This window comes from Enhydra lutris, unplaced genomic scaffold, assembly GCF_002288905.1.
Source record: "Enhydra lutris kenyoni isolate GAN:26980312 unplaced genomic scaffold, ASM228890v2 scaffoldscaffold53, whole genome shotgun sequence".
NCBI classification, from domain to species: domain Eukaryota; kingdom Metazoa; phylum Chordata; class Mammalia; order Carnivora; family Mustelidae; genus Enhydra; species Enhydra lutris.
The window spans coordinates 12,889,953-12,913,576 of NW_019154137.1; the positions used below are offsets into that span (position 1 = coordinate 12,889,953).

General features: G+C 37.0%; 1 protein-coding gene across 1 annotated transcript in view; it reads right to left on the bottom strand.

The window, feature by feature from the left end:
• LOC111157300 (zinc finger protein 280C) overlaps nt 1-15,432 on the bottom strand; it is a 66,892-nt gene extending 51,460 nt beyond the window's left edge. The window contains exons 1-3 of the mRNA XM_022518607.1: nt 15,402-15,432; nt 6,682-6,725; nt 6,516-6,562 (exon numbers count right to left, since the gene is read on the bottom strand). Of these exons, the coding sequence (XP_022374315.1) occupies nt 6,516-6,546 (31 nt within the window). The 5' untranslated portion in view covers nt 6,547-6,562; nt 6,682-6,725; nt 15,402-15,432. The remainder of the gene's footprint in view (nt 1-6,515; nt 6,563-6,681; nt 6,726-15,401) is intronic.
• Between the last annotated feature and the right edge of the window lie 8,192 nt (nt 15,433-23,624).

Genomic DNA, 23,624 nt, shown 5'->3' on the forward strand with positions numbered 1-23,624 from the left:
AAAAAAAAAAAAAAAAAAAAAAAAGACATAAATAGATATTTTTCCAAAGAAGACATACACAGAAGGCCAACAGACACACAAAACATGTTCAACATTACTGATCATTTAAGAAATACAAATGAAAACTACAATGAGATATCATCTCACGCCTGTCAGAGGGCTAAAATCAAGAACACAAGAAACAACAGGTGTTGGTGAGGATGTTGAGAAAGGGTAAACTTCCTGCACTGTTGGTGGGAATGCAAACTGGTGCAGCCACTCTGGAAAACAGTATGGAGTTTCCTCAAAAGTTAAAAATAGAACTACTCCATGATCCAGCAGTTGCACTACTAGGTATTTACCCAAAGGATATAAAAATACTAATTCAAAAGAATACATGCACCCATAAGTTTATAGCAGCTTATCTACAAGAGCCAAATTATGGAGGCAGCCCAGATGTCCATCGACTGATGAATGGATAAAGAAAAGGTGGTATATGTATACAATGGAATATTACTCAGCCATAAAAAGAATTGAATCTTGCCATTTGCAACAATGTGGATGGAGCTAGAGAGTATTATGCTAAGTGAAATAAGTCAGAGAAAGACAAACACCATATGATTTCACTTACATGTAGAATTTGAGAAGCAAAACAAATGAGCATAGGGGAAAAAAAAGAGAGAGAAGCAAACCAAGAAACAGACTCCTAACTATAGAGAACAAATTGAGGGCTCGCAGAGCTGGGGGCAGGAAATGATGGTTGAAATAGGTGATGGGGATTAAGGAGTACACTTGTGATGAGCACCAGGTGTTTTGTCGAAGTGCTGAATCCCTATATTATAAACCTGAAACTAATATTACATTGTATATTAATTGGAATTCAAATAAAAACTTAAAAAAGAATAAATAAATCCAATCAAAAGGAGTTTCAATTTTACGAGCAGAATATGATTATATCTATTAAAGGATTGTACCTAACTGTAACTGAAAAACCCATAAACTTTTACAGTAACAAAAAGGAGATAAGCTAAGAGGCAACAGGTTGGAGATAATTAGAAAAACTGAACTAGATCATAAACACCAGGCACAGAGCAAAGCAGGGATGAAGTGCAAGAATGAAAATAGGGGACTTAAGTGAGGCTTTTTCCATCCCAGGAAGATTAGACATTTCTTACCTGAAGAAACTAAGCAAAGAACATACTGTGAATATCACCAGCCTATTAGTGCTGACCAAGCACTCAGAGTTCCGAGGAAGCATTTCAGTGCTTCCTAAATAAATATGGATAGACAACCACTGAATACCAGAAATATGACTAAACCTCCAATGTGAAAGACCAAAACAATAAAACAGATATAGCACAGAATGCAAAAGTTATTAGAATGTTACTAGCACTTTTAGAGAAATAAATGTTAAGTTATAAAAAGCATAAATGTTATAAAAAGTAACATTCAGAAAATAAAAAGTTTAAAAATAAGACAGTCAAAATTCAGTAAAAGAAAAACCCAAAAACCCAAATGCCAAAGTTGAGTAACTGTCCCACAAGTGGAACTAAAAGACAAAAAATATACAAACACTAAATAGATGAGATTAGAAATCAATTTCAAAGGTATAGTTCAGGGGCGCCTGGGTGGCTCAGTTGGTTAAGCCTCTGCCTTCAGCTCAGGTCATGATCTCAGGGTCCTGGAATCGAGCCCCGAGTCAGGCTCTCTGCTTAGCAGGGAGCCTGCTTCCCTCCCCTCTCTCTGCCTGCCTCTCTACCTACTTATGATCTCTGTCAAATAAATACATAAAATCTTAAAAAGAAAAAAAGGTACAGGGACGTCTGGGTGGCTCAGTTCGTTAAGTGGCTGCCTTCGGCTCAGGTCATAATCCCAGAGTCCTGGGATGGAGTCCCACATCTGGCTCCTGGCTCCGCAGGGAGCCTGCTTCTCCCTCTCACTCTGCCTGCTGCTCTCCCTGCTTGTACTCTCCCTCTCTGTTAAATGAATAAATAAAATCTTAAAAAAAAAAAAGGTACAATACACCTAATAGAAACTCCAGAATAATAATAAAGAAAAAGGAAAGGGAATGTAATCAAAGGAAAAATACAAAAGAAATTTCTAGTTCTAAAGGATATAAGTGTCCAGATTGAAAAGTTCTACCAGGACCCAGCACAAAATCAAGAAAAAATCTACAGTAGAGGAATATTTCATGAGACTTGAGAATGTTGGAGAGGAAAACTAACCTAAAATCAGCAAGAGAGACAGAGATAGAGAGATAGAGTCAGAATAATGCTTTCAAAAGTATTAGTGAAAATAATTTTCATTTTAGAATTCTATACCCCCCAGCCAAGGTTTTCTTTTCTTTTTTTTTTTTAAGATTTTATTTATTTATTTGACAGAGAGAGAGAGAGATCACAAGTAGGTGGAGAGGTAGGCAGAGAGAGAGAGAGGAGGAAGCAGGCTCCCTGCTGAGCAGAGAGCCCGATTAGGGGCTAGACTGCAGGACCCAGGATCATGACCTGAGCTGTAGGCAGAGGCTTTAACCCACTGAGCCACCCTGACGCCCCCAGCCAAGGTTTTCATCAAGCATGAAGTACATATTCTTCATCAAAAATAAAGATCACCAACATCATGCAAAATTTACCCCCATTCACTCTTTCTTTCTTAGGAAGAATCCACCAAAATATGGGACTTAAGAAGGAGGAAGATAGGGGTGCCTGGGTGGCTCAGTGGATTAAAGCCTCTGCCTTCAGCTCAGGTCATGATCCCAAGGTCCTGGGATCGAGCCCCACATCGGGCTCTCTGCTCAGCAGCGATCCTGCCTCCCCCCCTCATTCTGCCTGCCTCTCTGCCTACTTGTGATCTCTCTCTGTCAAATAAATAAAAATAAAATCTTTAAAAAAAAAGAAGGAGGAAGATACAGAATGCAGAAAACATGACATTCAATACAATAAAAAGACAAAGGAAGGTCCCAGGATAATAGCTGTTCAACAGGTCTAGATAACCAGCCAGAGCAGAGCAAGAGAATAGTACTCCCAGGAGAAATGTCTCCAGGAGACCACAGACAGACAGACAGACACACACAGATTCAAAAATTAAAATGTTAGATTACCTGACAAGTTTTACCATGTAGAAAAATTGAGTTAAGAGGCTACAGAAGGGTGTAAGAAGACTTGGCTATAGGCTTTAATAAAATTTAGCAAATTTAGTCAACATAAAATAAAATAAAATTTTTTAGTCAATAAAAAATAAAACAAAATTTAGCAAATTTTAAAAAAAATTAAAAGTCTAAATATCTGGGTATACACAAAAAAGAGAAAAAGGGAATGTATTCATATTAATACCATAGTACTATACTCATCAGTGAACAATATTTATTATGGTCATTATAATAAAAACATTTAATATGATTTAAAACTGAGAAATAAATGCAGTGGGAGATGCATGGAGGGAGGCGTAAGTGTAAGAAAACTAAAATCATCATTTTCTGTTGATAGAAAAATTATTAGATAATGGCAAAAAATGATGACTTATAGCAGTATGTGTATATGTTTTTAAAAAAGATATATGGAGGGGTACCTGGGCGGCTCAATTGGTTGAGCATCTGCCTCAGGCACAGGTCGTGATCCCAGGGTGCTGGGATTGAGCCCCACATCAGGCCTCCCTGTTCAGTGGGTAGTCTGCTTCTCCCTCTGCCTCTCCCCCTCTCCCGGCTTGTGCTCACTCTCGCTCTGTCAAATAAATAAAACCTTTTTTAAAAAAGATTTTATTTATTTATTTGACAGAGATCACAAGTAGGCAGAGAGGCAGGCAGAGACAGAGAGAGGGAAGCAGGCTCCTTGCTGAGCAGAGAGCCTGACGCGGGGCTTGATTCTAGGACCCTGAGATCATGACCTGAGTCGAAGGCAGAGGCTCAACCCACTGAGCCACCCAGGTGCCCTCAAATAAATAAAATCTTAAAAAAATTTTTTTAAATGTTTAGAAATATGAAAATAATTATTAGAAAAGAAAACTAAACTATCGAAAGTGAATTCCTTGCAAAAATAGGGAGTAACAGGCCCAGAACACATGCATACCTCTCTCACTCTTATCCTTCAAATAACTGTGGTTATGCAACTTTATAGCTTTCAGATTATTCTTTTAAACTATGCATGTATTGTTCTGCTTTTAAAAAAGCATTGCGAGGTGGGGGGTGCCTGAGTGGCTCAGTTGGTTAGGCACCTGCCTTCAGCTCAGGTCGTGATCCCAGGGTCCTGGGATTGAACCCCAGGTCAGGCTCCCTGCTCACTGGGGAGTCTGCTTCTCCCTCTCCCTTTGCCCCTTTCCCACTTGTGCTCACACATTCTCTCTCTCTCTCCAATAAATAGAATCTTAAAAAAAGTATTAAGGTAGCCCCTAAATTAATACAGTAGCAATGCGAATGGATACAAGTGGTACTAGATACGTGGAGTGAGATGTGGATGGAGGAACAAAAACAAAATAATAATTCCAGGATTCTGGCTTAGACAATAATCATCTTTTTTTTTTAGACAATAGCATCTTTATTTTTTAAATGCAATCATTTCTAAAGGTAATTTTACTAGATTAAATGTCATTTCTAATTTTGGCTCAAAATTAGTGTGTTAAAACAATGATTTGGGGATGGCTTACAAAAGAAACACCATGACAAATAGGCAACTATTCTTTAAAATTATTTAAATTTAATTTTGTCTATATAGGGATGCCAAAATAATTTCTTGCCATAATGCTGTTTAGTGTTTAGTGGTCTACTGATAAGTAGACATAAAACAAAACATAAAACAAAACAGAACAAAAAACTTTTCACCTTCCAAATGTAACCAGTTTATGAACTTTCTTTTCTAACTTTGCTTCAAAAACACATATACAGAATGGTCTAAGTCAAATAATTAAGAGAGTAACTCACAGTTTAACATTTGCATATTCTGAATACCTGAATACACCATCCTCATTGTGTCCCCTGGAGACCTTCTTCGTAGTGTTTATTCTATCTAAAATATTCTTCCCCCTTACCGTATACTGTCCACGTTATTCAAGTATGGTAGGAGCACGGACTTGGCATCAAATTGAATAGTTCAAATCTTTATTGCACCGTTTCTAATCACGTGACTCTAGAGAAATTACTTGGATCTTGTTTTCTCACCTCTAATCTAGGTACAATATTTACCTAATAGAAGTGGCAACGTAGACTGAGAAAAATATCATATAAGGTACCTAACCTAACCTCCAGCAAATACTCAACAAAATCTTAATTCCCAACTTGGTTCAGTTACAACTTCCTCAATAAACCAGTAGACCATATTTTTCTTCCACCTTTTATTACTTTGGTGTTCTATGCAACTCAGTTCAAGATTTACTATATATGATTTCAAACTGCTATTTCTTAATGTGTATTTTTGAAAGTCAGCTCCACACCTAATGTGGAGTTTGAGCTCATGACCCTGAGACTGAGTCAGGTGCTCTACCCACTGAGCTACCCAGGCACCCCTCTTAATGTTTATTTCTTTACTGTACATGTCTAACTCCAAAGTAAGATCCAAAGTCAGAGTGAAGAACTTATTTTCTTCTTCTTTTGTATCTCCTCCTATACAGAGTAGTCTACTGGATAAGCATCAGCACTTAACATGATAAACAGTGCATTAAGGAACAAGGCAGTCAGGCAATGCCAAATTTTATAAAAAATGAGGGACACTCATGTATACAGATAATAAAAAAATAATTTTTATCCCTGTTGATACCATATCTGACCCATAGGTCTTCCTCATTCTTTTTAACAAGGTACTATCACTGTCAATATATTCAAGAAAGACTGTTGAGTAAAAAATTCTTTAAAGGCACATAATAGCATATATAGTATGGTCTTATTAGAAATTTTTTGACTATGCATAGAAAAAAGTTTGTTGGTGGGGGTATAGATAACTGGGTGATGGGCATTAAGGATCACATGATGTGATGAGCACTGGGTGTTACACTGAACCAATGAATCATTGAATACTATATCAAAAACCAATGATGGGGAGCGCCTGGGTGGCTCAGTGGGTTAAAGCCTCTGCCTTCGGCTCAGGTCATGATCCCAGGGTCCTGGGATCGAGCCCCACATCGGGCTCTCTGCTCAGCAGGGAGCCTGCTTCCTCCTCTCTCTCTCTGCCTGTCTCGCTGCCTACCTGTGATCTCTGTCAAATAAATAAATAAAATCTTAAAAAAAAAAACCAATGATGTACTCTACCTTGCCTAATTGAATTTAAATTTTAAAAAAAGAAAAAAAAGAAAAAAATTTTTGATTACATATACCAAACCAGTAACAGTAAGTTATCTCTGGAGATCAGGAAGAAACACTTCATTCTACATTACTGAGATTTTTATTGTATATTCTTCTTTTTTACTACAAGCAAGTATTACCTTAATTTAAGTGTTTTTTTTTATTAAGTATTAGTTTTAAATGTACATAATTCTGTTTCTTTTACCTTTTCTCATGAGGCAAGGTCATCAGTACAAAAGTCATGCATACTAGTACCATTTGCAGCAGCAATACTTACTTTTTGATTGAAAAGGGCTGTCGTCGTCCATCAAGTTGCAGAGTCACCTAGGCACCAACAAATGACATCAATCAATTTTATGAGTTACTTTAACACCAAATATTGAAACGTGAAACTTGGGATTCAGAAATCTTCAGGTTCTAATTTTGATCTCCAGCAAACTCACCATATGACTCCAGAGAAGAGCAAATTAAGTCTTAGTTTTCTGCCCTATAAAATAAAGATACTACTATTAGGGTGGATTTGTTAAAAGTATTCACATTTAATCATTTTCTCCTACAAAAAGCTTACCTTTTGAGTTTGATATGTTTGATATACATATGCTGATAACTTTACCTAATTGTAAATGAAAATTTAGTAAATAAAATGCTGAATGTATTAAGCATTTATTATTTGAAGAAATATGATGGATTATTAAATTACAAATAAGTTTTGAAAAGCACCTCTGTGTAAATATGAGTAATCACCCTGTACTACATGTTTTAGTCAATTTCAATTTTGACATGCTAAATGACATTACTCTTTAACCATGACTTATTATCCATATTTCAGAAATAAATGTAATTATTACAAGAAAAACACATACAAAAAACTTCTGGTTTGTATATTTTTATTTCTTGTTAACACTAACTGTAAGGAATAGAAAATTAATTGGATAAACTTCATCATAGATTAATTCATTAAAAAATACTCATTGCCTTCTGTGCTCAAAGTGATGTGCTCAGTTCTAGAGGGAAAAATTAAGATGAATAAATCACAGTCCTTGCCTTCAGAAGGTTACAGTTTAATATATCTACAGTTCTTTGGGCTTTTAAAAAAAGCTGTTGTATTAAACATTATCAAAAATTGTTTTTTGAATTGCTTTCTTTAAAGCAGGAATTTGTGTTCTGAATTCTCATACATGCATATTCCTTACATACAAAATAAATGTGTTTTAAAAAACTATTTCAGTTATAAAACAAAAATGTAAAAAATTAGTCATCAGAAATCTAAAGTATTAGGATGAACAGAGCTGAGTCTTCACGTTTGTCTTTATTTTCAGACTGATAAAAGCAACTTTCTTGCTTTTTTCAATTCATAATTATTTGGGCTGAATTAGACCAAAGGAAAAAACCTATTTTAACTCCAGAAGATGTTATTGGTATGAATGTTTGAATTACTATCATAAGGATCTCAAGTGAATTCTGTACTTCAGTAAATTTCCCTAGTTCTGTCTGAGGTTTGACTATTCAAATCTCTTTTTACTCAATTATTTGAATAGAACTCTAAACCGAATTAAGGTAATGCATATGTCAAGTAGATAAATACATGTCAATTCCTGCTTAGCATTAAAGACCTACTGCTACCAGGAACACAATTTTTTTTAAAAGTCACAACTACATAGCCTATGGAGACTCAGGTATAACACTTTTATTAAATGCTCATAAAAATATCTACTAGCACAAATAGCCTAAAATCAGTATGAAACATACAAGCAGTTTACATAAACAACTCATATCCACTGTCTATGACTGCAGAGATGGAATTTGAGGCCTGTAACAGCCACCAAGGAGCTGCAATTGGTACATTTACAAACACTCCAAGAAGTCAGAAATCCCCAGATGCCATTAGAACCATAACTTCATCTAAAGCTGCACTATCCAATAAAGTATTCAAGCCCTCCAAAACTATCACCACACACACACAAAAATCTCTCAGGTCATAATTTCAGAGTTTTGGTGACAGTGCAAGGAATTATACGGGAGATTTAAGTCATCTCTCAAAGAAATGGAATACACAGCAAAAGGTGCAGTGAGGATCTTAGAGCTTCCGTAATAGCAGCTTCAGAGGGTCTCTAGGTTCTGCAACTCAAGAGCTGGCACCAAGATAGGCATATTTGCAAAATAGGCAAAGAACTCTCCACTTCAGCTATTGACTCAGGTAGGAATACTATGTCCATATTTAATACACTGTTCCTATGGGGGGAAAATAAATTCTAAGTAACTAACGAAAGACCTCTTGGAATACAATCCAGTTTTTGGAGACTGCCTGTATAAATGGTTATAATTACTATTTAGATATTTTTGGCTCCAGTTTCTATATACTTAAAATTCACCTACCTTTTAAGAGTTCAAATCTACAAAATTTTCAAAAAACGTTAATAAATTAAAATAGTTAAGCGGTAAATTGTATGTTATGTGCATTTCATGCCTACTAGGATGGCTATAATCAAAAAGGCAGATAATAACAAGTGTTGGCAAGGATATGGAGAAATTGGAACCCTCATACACTGCTGGTGGGAATATGAAATGGTGCAGACACTGGAAAATACTTTGGCAGTCACTCACAAAGTTAAACATAGTTACCATATGACACAGCAATTCCACTCCAAGTGAGAGAGAATTGAAAACATATGCCCATACAAAAACTTGTACACCGGAATGTGTGTAGCAGCATTATTTATAATAGCCAAAAAGTGGAAACAACCCACACACTCAACTGATGAATGGATAAACAAAATATGATATACTTATACAATGGAATAATATTCAGTCATAAAAGGAATAAAATACTCATATAGAACATAGATGAACCTTGAAACATACTAAGTGAAAGAAGCCAGTCAAAAAGACCATGTATTGCATGACTTCATTTACATGAAATGTCAAGAAATGGCAAATTCATAAAGACAGAAAGTACAGTAGTGGTTGCTTAGGGCTGGGACTGTTGTGGGGGGGAGTGGGGAGTGACTCCTAGTGGATATGGGGTTTCTTCTGGGAATTGACCATAGTGATGGTTACATGCCACTGTGAATATACTAAAACCATTAAACTGTATACTTCATATGGCTGAATTAGAGGTTATGTGAATTTTTAAAGATTTATTTATTTTAGAGAGGGAGTGTGGGAGCAGCGGGGAGAGGGGCAGAGAGAGGGAGAGAGAGATAATCTCAATCAGACTCCCCACTGAGCATGGAGCCCAATGCTGGGCTTGATCCCAAGACCCTGAGATCATAACCTGAGCTGAAATCAAGTCAGAAGCCTAACCAACTGAGCCACCCAGGGGCCCCTATTATGTGAATTTTATCTTAATAAAGTTAATAAACTTAATAAAGTTAAGAAAATAATATGCTGGTAGGATATAAGCCTGGGAGTGATGGAATCACTATGTGGAGAAAGAATGTGGAGAAAGAATGTCCAAGAGAAAAACCAACAAAGAAAATAGAAAAGCCGTAAGATTCTGGGGTAGAGAAAGAGAGGGCAAGGTAGGGAGATATTAAAATTCTGATAATACCATTTAAATACCTGAAGCTAGCCATTCTTGAAGTAAATTAACTATTAGACTTTTCAGTTAACAGAAGAAATAATTGGGTGCCTGGGTGGCTCAGTAGGTTAAGCGTCTGCCTTTGGCTCAGGTCATGATCCCAGGGTCCTGGGATGGAGCCTCACATTGGGCTCCCTGGTCAGCGGGAAGCCTGCTTCTCCCTCTCCCACTCCCACTGCTTGTGTTCCTTCTCTCTCTGTGTCTCTATCAATAAATAAACATCTTTTTAAAATTTTTTAAAAAAGAGAAGGAATAATTGTTCATTTTTGGTTTTATCTACCTTGAGCGAGGTTTCTAGTACTTGCATTCAAGAGTAATAACACACTTACCAGTGGCTTATTACCCCCATATTTTTCAAACTAATAGACTTCTGGGGAAAAGATATATTGTAGATGGTGCAAGAGAGCTCTATCTAAAGCAATATATTGTTTTGCTATCTAAAAACTTTCAAATATACAATACAATCTTATTAACTGTAATCACCAAGATATACATTACATCTCCAGGGCTTATATTGCTGGAAGTTTGTAACTTTTGGCCATCTATCACCAAATTCGCCCATCCCTAATCCCCAGCTCTGGCAACCACCAATGTGTTCTCTGTATCTATAAGTTCCTTTTTTTTTTTTTTTAAAGATTCCACATATAAGTGAGATCATACAGTATTTGTCTTTGTATGATTTATTTCACTTAGCATAAAGCCCTCAAGGTCCATGCATGTCATGAATGGCAGGATTTCCTTCCTCTTTACGGCTGAATAAGAGTCCCTTTTATATTTATACACCAAATTTTCTTTATTCATTCATCCAATGATGGACACATTGATTGTTTCCATGTCTTGGCTATTGTAAAAAAAAAAATGCTGCAATGAACATGAGGATGCAAACATAATTTTGAGTTAGTGTTTTCATTTCCTTCAGATAAATAGGCAGAAGAGAAAACTATTAGATCATATCAGTACTGCTGTTTTTGTCTGTCTTTACTACTGCATTTTCATCAAGTACTATCACTTTTACTGCTGCTGATTAATAACAAACTAAAGAACATAGGAAGACAATATCTAAATGATGCATCTTCACTAAATTGACAAATGACAGTATGGCTAGCTATAAAAATGATGGTATTTAAAAGATTCAAATATAAAAATCTTGCCATTGTTTAGATAGGTATGAAAATGCAATAAAAGTAGGCAGTGATTTTGTTTCATCAAAAGGTATTATTCACTCAATGTATTAAAGTTGATTCAAACAGCATCAATTTGATTATATTTTTATGATTGTGTAAGAGCTCTAGAAATACTTTAAACATTTTAAGTAGGAAGATGTTTATGAAAATGTTTTCTTATAACAGAAATTAATTGCTACAGTACTCAAATGCAAGAAACGTTGCCTTATACCTTGATTCCTTAGACAACTACATTGACATCTAAATAATTCAAACTCTCAAACCAGGTTTTGGGAACAAATCACATATAATTTAGAAGGAAAACCTAGGCTCACCATTTTGTTTCTTTGTTTAAGAAAATTTTATATTGTGGGAATTATTTTTTTGAAAGTCTGAACAAATGAAGTCCTGGCATATTTTGAGAAGATATTTCTTTAATAACTCTCCTATTTTCCCCTTATTTTATTTAGGTTTTCAATTGTTTTCTCTGTTGACGTTCAGATTTCATCTATTTGTGGAAAGTAGCTAGTTGACACTATGACTAAATTTCATTAGAATAATACTTTGCAAAGATTGCTTATACTTTAAAACATTTTCTTTTATGCTAGTTTTTTGGGTGGGGTGCTATAAAATTTACTTTCTGCAAAGTAATTTTTATATCATAGTCAAGGTAAAGAATTTACCTACAAGAATATGTTTTTATTGCACATCATATATAAAAGGCATAATCTGCAGAAAAGACAAATAATTGGCTTTTCAAAGCCAAATTAATTAATAAATATTTTATATAAGCTTCATAAGATATCCGTAAACACTAATAACTAAAGTAACCTCAGGAAGTATTTATTAATTACTTCACATTTTATAGGAATAAAACTTATCCAATACGGAAAATGTCAAGTAAGAGTAGAGTACAATGATGAAAACACATGACATAGCGGCTGAATAACTGGAAATTTTGAATCTACCATTTTCTGATTGCCAAACCTATAGGATGTTTAATCAACCTTTCTGAGCTTAGTTTTACTACCTATAAAGTAAAAACAGTAGTATCTTCCTTGCAGCACTATTAGGAAGATTAAATAAAGCACAAGAAAAATTATTTACATTATTTTATTTAACTTTTCCTTCTTTACTGGAACTCATATTACAAGTTGATGAATATAAACATTAAAAGAAAACGAAATTCTAGTTCATATAAAGAACTATTAAAGGGTCCCTGGTGGCTCAGTTGATTGAGCGACTGCCTTCAGCTCAGATCATGATCCCCAAGTCCTGGAATCAAGTCCCACATCAGGCTTCCAGCTCCATGGGAAGTCTGCTTCTCCTTCTGACCTCCCCTCTCATGTGCTCTCACTCTGTCTCTCTCTCTCTCTCTCTCAAATAAATAAATAAAATCTTAAAAAAAAAAAACAACGAACTGTTAAGATACTGTCACCAATAACGTACACTAGATCAGTAGTTCTCAAGTTTTTTGGTCTCAGGATGTTTCAGGACCTCTTTGCATTCTTAAAACTTGTGAAGACCCAAATGAGCTTGCTTATATGGATTATATCTATTGATACTTACCATATTAGAAATTGAAAATGAGAAAAAATTAAATATGTATTAATTTATCTAAAGTAATAATAAGCCCATTACATGTTCATATAAATATTTTTAATGAAAATAACTATTCTAAAACAAAAAATTTAATGAGAAAAGTGGCACTGATATACATTTTGTAAATGTCTTTAATATCTGTTTAATAAAAGATAGCTGAATTCTTTTATCAGCTTCTGAAATGTATTTTTTCCAAATATACACAAAGACATACACCATGTTTCAATCCTTATTAAATTTTTAATAAAGTTGATTTCACTTTGTTTTTATGTAAATTATTTGTAAAAGGACTTAAAATATAAAAAAATAAAACAAAAGTGGTCCACTTTATCCAGATGATAGTGATCACTATTTTCCTTGATATATTGTGGGTTAATAAAACCACTCCTTAAAAGAAAACTGCTTTGCAGAGAATGAATCAAAAACACATTTTTGATACAAATTATGGAGTAAACCACGTCTTCCTGAGTCATTATTTAAAACCTTATGAAAACCGGGGCGCCTGGGTTGCTCAGTGGGTTAAAGCCTCTGCCTTCGGCTCAGGTCATGATCCCAGGGTCCTGGGATCGAGCCCCGCATCGGGCTCTCTGCTCAGCGGGGAGCCTGCTTCCTCCTCTCTCTCTGCCTGTCTCTCTGCCTACTTGTGATCTCTATCTGTCAAATGAATAAATTAAAATAAAATAAAACCTTATGAAAACCAAACATTTTCAAGTCCCTCTCTGAAGCGGGAGGACAGAAAAAATATTCAGGGTTATATATTTAATTAGTGAATATATCATAAGTATCTCTGTTCTTTGAAAAGTTACTTTTGAAATAACAAACTGTGTTTTCAATGTTTCCTATATCCAGTCGTGAAAACTATGGATTACTTTCTATTCACAAAACACACTTTTCATCTAAATATTTTTCCTGTGCAATCAGTATAACAACAGCAACAACAATTTTTTTTTTGGTATGGTTCTAAATGTCCTCTTGAATAAAGAAAACAAATGGGAGAGAAGCAAGAATACTTAATTATATACTCTTTCCACTTAACTCTTCTTTTTTACTAAGAAAGCTGGTGCTGGGTAGTAAAACACTGGGCTGAAGAAATCAGACTGGAGTAGAAAACTTAAGTGAGGAAAATGGGTTAACAGGGAAGCTGAAATTTGGAGCCCTTCAACATCACAACTTTTTCTGATGGAAAACTGGGCTACTGGAAGAATGGGCTATTCTTCAACATTTCAACCTGGCTGGAAATAATAATGATATCATTTAAATACTAAAAAGTTGAAAAGATATGAAGATCTTAAAATGAAAATATAAAGGAAAGGGGAATTGAAAAATATCTTTTTTTTTTTTTTCAGGTAAAGTGTCCTTGCTTATTCTCTTTGACCACCTCATTCCCATGACAAGTGAGGCATGATACAGTGAACTGAGCATTGGAGAAGTCAGAAGACCTAGGTTCAAGAACTGGTTCTATCACTTCCTAACCAAGTGGCCTCAGGGAAAGTCTTCTCCTTGAGGCTGTCTTCTCACCTTCTAAACAGTTCTACCAACACTCCACAGCTCACCTCAAAAGGAACGATTATCAATGAATATACAAATGAAAAACGCAATTATAGTGGAATTTGTACCGATGTTAAAGCACCAAGGCACACAGCCCTAACTTAATTTTATATGCAAACCAGTTCCCTCATAAGCCCACTGAAGTTTCTGCTTAAGTAGACAGCTTGAGTTTTTACAGTAACCCCCAAAACAGGACATCTCACAAATGTTAAGAGGAGACTTTTGTAGTTTGAAACTCTATTTCTTGGTTTCAATTTTATTTTTAACGGCATAAAAACACATTAAAATCCAGTCCACACTTGAAAACGATAAAGGCAAAATTTAAGTTCACAGATAAAAAAAAAAAAAAACCAAACTAAAAAATCTTTGCAAACAAAGACAGTCCTTTAGATGAAGATCTCCTGTGCTTGCAGAAGCTGCCTCACTTGACATTTTCTTCTATGATTTCTCCTTTAAAAAGCACTTATACTGAGATAACAAGAGGAACTCCCTGTGTCTAGAAAAGGATAAAACCCCCAAATGAAATAATTTTTCCATCTCAGAAAAACGCGCAAAGCTCACTGTTAAAAAATTGTGTATCTAACTCCATGTTTCTCCTTAGAGCTCTTTTCTCCTAGACAATAACTGAATGGAGCACGATTTCTACAACGAGGAGCACAGTCCCTTTGGCAAGAACAAGGGTATCAGCACTGAATGACCAGTAATCTGGATGGGGGAACCAGGACTGAAAGGAGGGGCCCAAGGGGCCCAGAAGCCAGAAAGTTCGGAACCTTCTCTGGTCTCTTAAGACCGAAGAGACTTGAGGGTGGGCGGGTCTCTCCAAACATTGGTATCAAATATACAAAAGACCAAAGGGAGTTGCCTCCAGAAAGAAAAGCCAAAACCAGGCTAAGGACTGACAGACGCGCAGGCCCTGAGTGGTGAGGAGGCGGCGGCGGCCCGCCCGGCCAACGGCCTGAGAGGGCCCCCAAATCCTGAGAGGGCCGCCAAACCCTGCCGCCGAGCAGCTACCCTTCCGAGATCCCCGCCTCCCCCCCCCCCCCCCGGGGCTGGCGCAAGATGGTGGCCCACCCGCCACCGCGCCGCCAAGTTCGTCCCCTCCCCCGCTCCCTGGGCGATCCTAGCAACACACGCCGGCATCCGGACCCTCAACCTGCCCCCCTCAGAGCCAAGCCGGCGCCGCCACCCTCAGAGCAATGCCGCCACAGCCTTGTGGCGGAGCCGCTGCCGGCTTCAGCGAGAATCAGGCGGGGGCGGGGGGATCACTTACCGTGAGCAGAGCAGGTCGCCGTGACTGGGACTCGAAGGAGGAGGAGAAAGAGGAGGAGGAAAGGGAGGAGCGCGAAGACGCTAGGCGGCGGCCACAGAAATAGTGGCGGCTGCGGCGACTCCCAGCGCGGAATGAGCGCCTCAGACCAAGGCAAAAGTATATAACTACGCGCACTGCCTCATGGGTAGACGCCAACTCCTCCCCGCCCCTGCACATCCGGGTTTCTTTTCTAACCGACGAGGGAGGGCGGTGCGGACATGTGCATGGTCTTACACTTTCTCGAAGGCAGAGGCACTCTGGCTGTGCGCTCTGGGCCACCGGCCGTAGGTGGAGGGCCAGGATAAGGGTCCCACGCTGATGCCCATCTCCTTAGTGAATTCATTGTTCAACCTGAGTTGCAATCTTGAAATTTGGGCTGCAGACCATGAAAATGTGAATTCCAGGTCTTCCTTGTGTGTAGGAGATAGGAACACCAATAAAAAGAAGTACTGTACCTGAGAGGCAAAGACATAAACTTGATGAGTAAAAGGGAATAAAAGTCAGATTATTTAAATTATTGGTTAATTTCACCAAATTTGTTTTAAATAATATAGCTTCGCATCTAACTCTTTGTTATTCTTGTCATATAAATGTCTAGAATCATTATTAAAATGTTAAGAAAATATACATCTACAAGAAAAACATCCGTCAAGATACCACTTGCACAAACATTTTCTAAACATGTATATTCTGAAGAGTAAAAAAGTTTCTTCTCCCAATAGACCTTCAAAAGTTCTATGGCACCAGTGATCCCTCTCTCAAGTTACCCAGACTTCAAATCTTCCTTCAGTAGTTCCTTAACACACATGTAAGTTCAGTCAGTCACTGAATCCTACCAATTCTTCTATTTGGGTTAGTTTCTTCTTCCTCATCTATACTGCCCTTTGCTACCGGTCCTGAAAATAATCTTTACAGGAAAAGACAGAATAATCAAAATAACAAGTATGGAAAGTTAAAAATTCTTGTCAAAAATCAGTTGACTATAAATGCAAAGATTTATTTCTGGGATCCCAATTCTATTCCAATGACATTTATGTTTATCTTTATACCAATACTACACTGTCTTGATTACTGTAGCTTTTAAAAAAAATTTATTTATTTATTTATTTATATTAGAGAGAGAGAGAGAGAGCATATGCAAGTGGGGCCAGGGGCAGAGAGAGAGGGAGAGAGAGAATTTTAAGCAGACTCCATGCTGCTGAGTGCAGAGCCCAACTCAAAGCTTGATCCCTCAATCCTGAGATCATGACCTGAGGCAAAATCAAGCATTGGATGCTCAACCGACTGAGCCATCCACACACCCTGATTACTGCAGCATTGTGCTATGTTTTGAAATTAGGAAGTGTGAATCCTTCAACTGTTCTTTTTTTTTTAAGATTTTTATTTATTTATTTGACAGAAAGATCACAAGTAGGCAGAGAGACAGGCAGAGAGAGAGGGGAAGCAGGCTCCCAGCCGAGCACAGAGTCTGATGTGGGACTCGATCCCAGGACCCTGAGATCATGACCTGAGCCAAAGGTAGAGGCTTAACCCATTGAGCCACCCAGGCCTCCCAGCTGTTCTTTTTTTTTTTTTTCAAGATTTTTTTTTTTTTGTCATTTTAAGGTCCCTTGTATTTCTACATGAATTTTAGAGTCAACTTGTCCATTCCTGGGGGGAGAAAAGCCAGTTAGAATTTTGATAAAGTTGTATTTGATCTATAGATCATTTTAATAGCATTGCCATCTTAACAATACTAAGTGTTTTAACCAATGAATCCAGGATGTCTTTCCATTTATTTAAGTTTTATTGAGGATTTTTTGAGTCTATATCCATAGGGACTTTGGTCTGAAATTTCCTTTTCTTTTTCTTCTTTTTTATATGATGTCTCTTTCTGGTCTTTGGTATTAGGGTAACACTGACCTCATAGAATGAGTTGGGAAGCATCACATCCTCTTTTATTTCTTAGAAGCATTTGTGAAGTACTGGTATTAATTCTTCTTTAAATGTTTGGTAGAATTCTACAGTTAATCCTTTTGGTCCTGGACTTCTTTGTGTGGGAAATTTTGACCTACTAGATAAACTTCTTTCCTTATTATGGACCTATTCAGATTTTCTATTTCTTCTTGCATTCATTTTCATAACTTGTGTCTTTCTAGGACTTTGCCCATTTCATCCAGGTTATCTAACTTGTTCACATAAAATTATGCATAGGAGCATCTTGGTGGCTCAGTCCATTAAGTGTCTGACTCTTGGGTTTGGCTTAGGTCATGATTTCATGGTCAGGAGATTGAACCCCATGTGGGGCTCCATGCTCAGCATGGAAGCATGGAATCTGCTTCACATTTTCTTTCCCTCTCCTTCCCCTTCCTCCCTGTCCCTCTCCCTACTTGCACTACTTTTTCTCTCTTGCACTCAAATAAGTAAGTAAGTAAATAAATAAATAAATAAAATATGCATAGTATTCCCTTCCATATATGGTGATAACTGAAATTTGAATCATGTTGTCTTGGACTGGTGTTTCTTTTTTTTTTTAATTTTATTTATTTATTTGACAGAGCGAGATCACAAGTAGGCAGAGAGGCAGACAGAGAGAGAGAGGAGGAAGCAGGCTCCCCGCCAAGCAGAGAGCCTGATGAGGGACTCGATTCCAGGACCCTGAGATCATGACCCGAGCCGAAGGCAGAGGCTTAACCCACTGAGCCACCCAGGCGCCCCTGGACTGGTGTTTCTTAAGTCAAATTCTGTTAAGTAAAGTGTGTGAGAATTTAAAAAATCATTTATTAATTTGTTTTAACAATAATAAATCTATTACATATTAACATACATGATAAATATATATATTAATTATTATGATTATGGCTAAGGGTTGTCAGTGCAGATCCTGTAGACATTGAAGAATAAGAAGTAAACACTATGAATAACATTATGTCAAGAATTCGACAACATAGATGGAAAGGGCAAATTTCTTGAAAAAATACAAGTTACCAAAATAGACTTAAGGTGCAGAAATTCTGAATATCACTTTATCTGTTTAACAAATTGAATTTGTTAGGGAAAAAAAGCCAGATGGCTTCACTACTGAATAACACCAATCTTACAAACATTTTCCAGGAAAACAGAAGAAGAGGGAACACAGTCCAGATCATTTTATGAGGCTGTCATAGCCTTCATATCAAAACATAAGAAAAATATTTTAAGGGGTGTCTGGGTGGCTCAGTCGGTTAAGTATCTGCCTTTGACTCAGGTCATGATCCCAGGGTCCTGGGATCAAGCCCTGCATTGGACTCCCTGTTCAGTGGGGAGTCCGTTTCTCCCTCCACCCCTCCCCTTTGCTGGTACTTGCTTTCTCTCTCAAATAAATAAATAAAATCTTTTAAAAAAGAAAAACATTTTTTAAAAATTGCAGATCAATATCCTTCATGAATGTAGAGGCAAATTTTCTTAGCAAAACATTAATAAATAAAACAGACAGCATATAAAAGTTATACTTCAAGACTCAGCAGGGTTTATCCCAGAATGTAATGTTAATTTAACATCTAAAAATCAATCAGTGTAATTCATATTAACAGGATAGAGAAAACCCATATGATGATTCCAATAGATGCAGAGAGTACACGACAAAATCCAGTAGCTATCCCTGACAAACATTTTTAGAAAATTAGAAATGGTAAGGAACTTCCTCAAATGAATGAAGGGCATCTATGAAACACCAACACATAGCATCATAATTAATGGTGGAAGACTGAATTACTCTTTTTTAAGATAGAAACAAGGATGCCATTATCACCACTTCTATTCAACATGGTACTTAAAACAAAATGTGATATTGCCTTGTACTTGTCAGAATGGTTAAAATAAAAAAGACCAAAAATAACAAGTGTTGGTAAAAATGTGGAGGGAGAGGAACCCTTGTACACTGTTGGAGGAAATGTCAATTGGCATAGTCACTGTAGAAGACAGTATGAAGTTTCCTCAAAAAAATTAAAAGTGGAGGGGTGCCTGGGTGGCTCAGTGGGTTAAGCCTCTGTCTTCCGCTCAGGTCATGATCTCAGGGTCCTGGAATCGAGCCTCGCATTGGGCTCTCTGTTCAGCGGGGAGCCTGCTTCCTCTTCTCTCTCTTCCTGCCTCTCTGCCTACTTGCGATCTGTCTGTTGAATAAATAAATAAAATCTTTAAAAAAAATTAAAAGTGGAAATACCATATGATCCAACAATTACACTACTGGGTATTTGCCCCCCAGAAATGAAAACATTAATTCAAAAAGATATATGCATCCCTATGTTTATTGTGATAGCCAAGATATGAAGTGTTCAATGATAAACAAATGGATAAGGAAGATGTGGTATATATAAATATATACATATATAACATATATGTGCAATGTGCTGTTTATATATGTGGTGCACACACACACACACACACACACACACACACACACACACAACACTAAAATATAATGCAGCCACAAAAAGGGATGAGATAATGCCATTCATTGCAACATGGATGGACCTAGAGGGTATTAATGCTAAGTGAAATAAGTCACACTGAGAAAAACGAATACCACATGATGTCACTCATCTGTGGAATCAAAAAAACAAATGAATAAACAAAAAGCGGAATCAGAACTATAAATTCAGAGAACAAATGGATAGTTGAGGGGAGGGAGGTGGAAGATGGGCAAAATGGGTGAAAGGGAGTAGAAAACACAAGCTTCCAGTTAAAGAATGAATAAGTCAGGGGCCTAAAAGGCACAGCAAAAGGAATACAGTCACTGATATTGTAATGGCATTGTGCGGTAACAGATGGTAGCTACACCTGTGGTGAGCATAGCATAATGTATAAATATGTCAAATCACTATGTTGTACACCTGAAAGTAATGTAATGTTGTATGCAAACTATACTCAAATAAAAAAGTTTAAAATAAACCTACCATAAATTAAAAAAAAAAAAAAAACCATATACCTACCATATGACCCAGGCATTCCACTTCTAGGTATTCACGATGAGAAATGAAAACATATGTCTCTATTAAGATTTGTACACAAATGTTCATGGAAGTTTTATTCATAATAGCCCAAGCTAGGAACAACCCAAATGTCTATAAACAAATGAACGGATAAACAAATTGCGGTATACAATGGAACTTGGGTCATATCCATACAATGGACTACATCAATAAAAAGGAATAAATAATAAATACATGGAAAATATAGATGCATCTTAAAATCACCACTCTGAGTTAAAGAAGCCAGAAAAGAGAGTACATAGTGTGTGATAGCATTTTTCTAAAATCCTAGAAATGCAAATTAACCTATAATGACCATGTGCAAAATCGGTGGTTGCTTGGAGTTGGGGATGGAGGGAGAAATGCACAAGACTGAGGCATGAGAAAACTTTGGGAGTGATGGAAATGTTTTATATCTTTCTTTTTTCCTGTTTACCTTATATTTTCATTATGCTTGTCTACAGAATTTTATACTAATGACATATATTTCTATATTTGGAAGTCTTTAATTAACCATCCTCAAGTACTTCTATGCAATAAAATCATAGGTGCATCCTTAAGCAGATAAATTTTAGGGAAGAATTCATAATGAAACAGAGAATCTGGAAATTCTGGTTTGAAGATGATGAACTATAACATTCATTTAGTACTCATTACCCTAAATTGCTAAACAACTAATGTATACATGTCTTGTTTGATTCGATTATTGGTTCCTTGAAGGCAGGGACGCATCTTAGATCTTCTATAGAACAGGACCTGGCACTCAGTAAATGGCTCATTCATTCGTTTTCTTATTCATCCATGCAACAAAGATTTCTTGAGTATTTACACATAAGGTATGTACTAAGCTTTGGGTATATAATGGTGAGTACACCCAAGGCTTAGTAAATTCCTCTTGATGATTGATTGATAATTATCAAGTACCTTTCAGAAATGGTGTAATTAATTCTCTTTTTTCCTGTAAGTGCAGTTGCACTATTGGTCATTGTAAAAGCAGGGACATCAAGAAAAAGATAAATTAAGTGACTTGCTTGGGGTCATACACTTCATTGTGAGTGAAGTAAGACCCTTACTGTTTCTTTCCTGAACCAAGGTGCTGGAGAATTCATTCAGATTGCCTGGGGTTCATATTTCATTTAAATGTTCTCATTTCATGTCCATTTCCTCGACTCATATTTCTGAACTGGTTTAGTTCCACTTTGGACACTGTCAGAATAAATTCAAAACCGGGGTTCATGATACCATCTGAAGCAAAACTCCTGTAAGTAGAAAATATAAAGCAGCAGTATTGTATCTCCATATAGTGTAGCACTTTTTGTGAAACACTTTTTTTTCTGAGCAAAAATGGGAATGACAAACTTGGGTGAATTTTGCAACATTAAAATAGAAAATAAAATTCTATTTTACCATATGTTCTCCGGTAAGGGTAGCCAAAAGGGGGTGGGTAACAGTAAATACTTTATCTCCTAAAAAATCATCTACAAACTGTTCTGGTAAATAATCAGATCAATTCCTGACCAGGAACAGAGAGAAGGTAACAACTTTGATGGCACATAAACTTGGATCAGATAATAAGGTCCTTTTTTTGCTGTAATCATCTTTCCTTGGCCTAACCTACTCAGATGACAAAGCATGTTGTTAATAAAGCATATTGTACCACAAGTACATTGCTCTACAGTGTTTATCTTGTTAGAAACTGTAATTGACTGAAACAACGCCCTCAGTGAAAAATGCGATATGTTATGAGTTGTACAAAGATCAAAATACTTTAGACTAATAATAGCAGTTGTTTGTGAAGGATTAAAATATGAGTTATACTGTGCTCGCTTTGGCAGCACATATACTAAAATATGAGTTATACTATATTGGGTTAATAACTCAGCATTGGTGTTAGGTTTTGTTTCCATTCTGGTCCCTGCCAGAGAGCCATGAATTTCAAGCCACGTCCTGTGAGAGAAACAATTTCCTCCACCAGAATGTAAGCTCCATGAAGGCTGGGAATGCTGATTCATTTACCAGTGTCTCCCCAGCACATAGTTTTTGAAACAGAGTTAACATTTGTTGAATGAATAAACACATCAATGGAGTGTAAGAATATGAAACAAGTTTCAAGTTCAAGCCAAGTCATTCTCAGTCATTTTTGGATCTCCAGGATGGGACACAGAAAATTAGAGTGAAACTCAATTTCCAAGGGATTGTGGTTGTGGGGAAAGGAGGGAGCCCTAAAACAGACCCCAGTCAAGTGGCTGTGGATACCACATGACACTCCTACATACCAGAGTGGGACAGAGAATCCTTGGGTATAGAATCTTAGTAGGAAACAATAAAGCATGTTCTTGGTCCTCGCCTCTCTACCCTTATTCCTGTCCCACCTCATAGGGTTTGAATGTGTTCTTGAATATTTATTTTTTTATTATTTTTTAAAGATTTTTTTAAAATTTATTTATCAGAGAGAGAGAGAGCACGCACAAGCAGGCAGAGGCGGAGAGAGAAGCAGGCTCCCTGCCGAGCAAGGAGTTGGATGCGGGACTCGATCCCAGGACCCTGGAATCATGACCCTAGATGAAGGCAGCGGCTCAACTGACTGAGCCACCCAGGCATCCCTATGTTCTTGAATATTTAAATCTGTATTCTTCCGGACGAAAGAAAGGTCTTCAGATCTTCTCTGATTTTCAGTTATGGAGCGCCAGGTGGAGCAACCTGTAGGTGTGGTTCAGGAATCACTGTGAGGGGCTAGGACAAGAGCAAGGTTGAGGATCTAACAGGTACACAGAGGGTCAGGTCTTGAAACAGAGGTGTGTTACCTCTCAGATTCAGACAGTACAGAATCTGGGTGAAGACAGAACAATATGCAGGTGATGAAGAGGGGTAGATCCACAAACATTTTACAGTAGAAGGGAGTATGTATAAACCCTTGAAGTGGAGGAGAGGGAAGGTGAAAGAACTTGAGGCTTAAGCCACAGTTACCTTTCCTTATCCCCGGAAAAGTTTGATGTTTTTGGAGCCTTCTCTGTCGCATGTTTTGGCAAGGTGATTTTCCTCCTTGGTATGAGGAACTGATTATGATTAGTCTCGTTCCATTGACAAGGAATTAGTTTAGGATGGGTGTATGACACAATTTTGCCTAATGGGACCCAAGGGGAATTCTGCTAGAGGACTCCTGAAAGGTCTGTCCTTCCTTTGTTGAGAGAGAGGG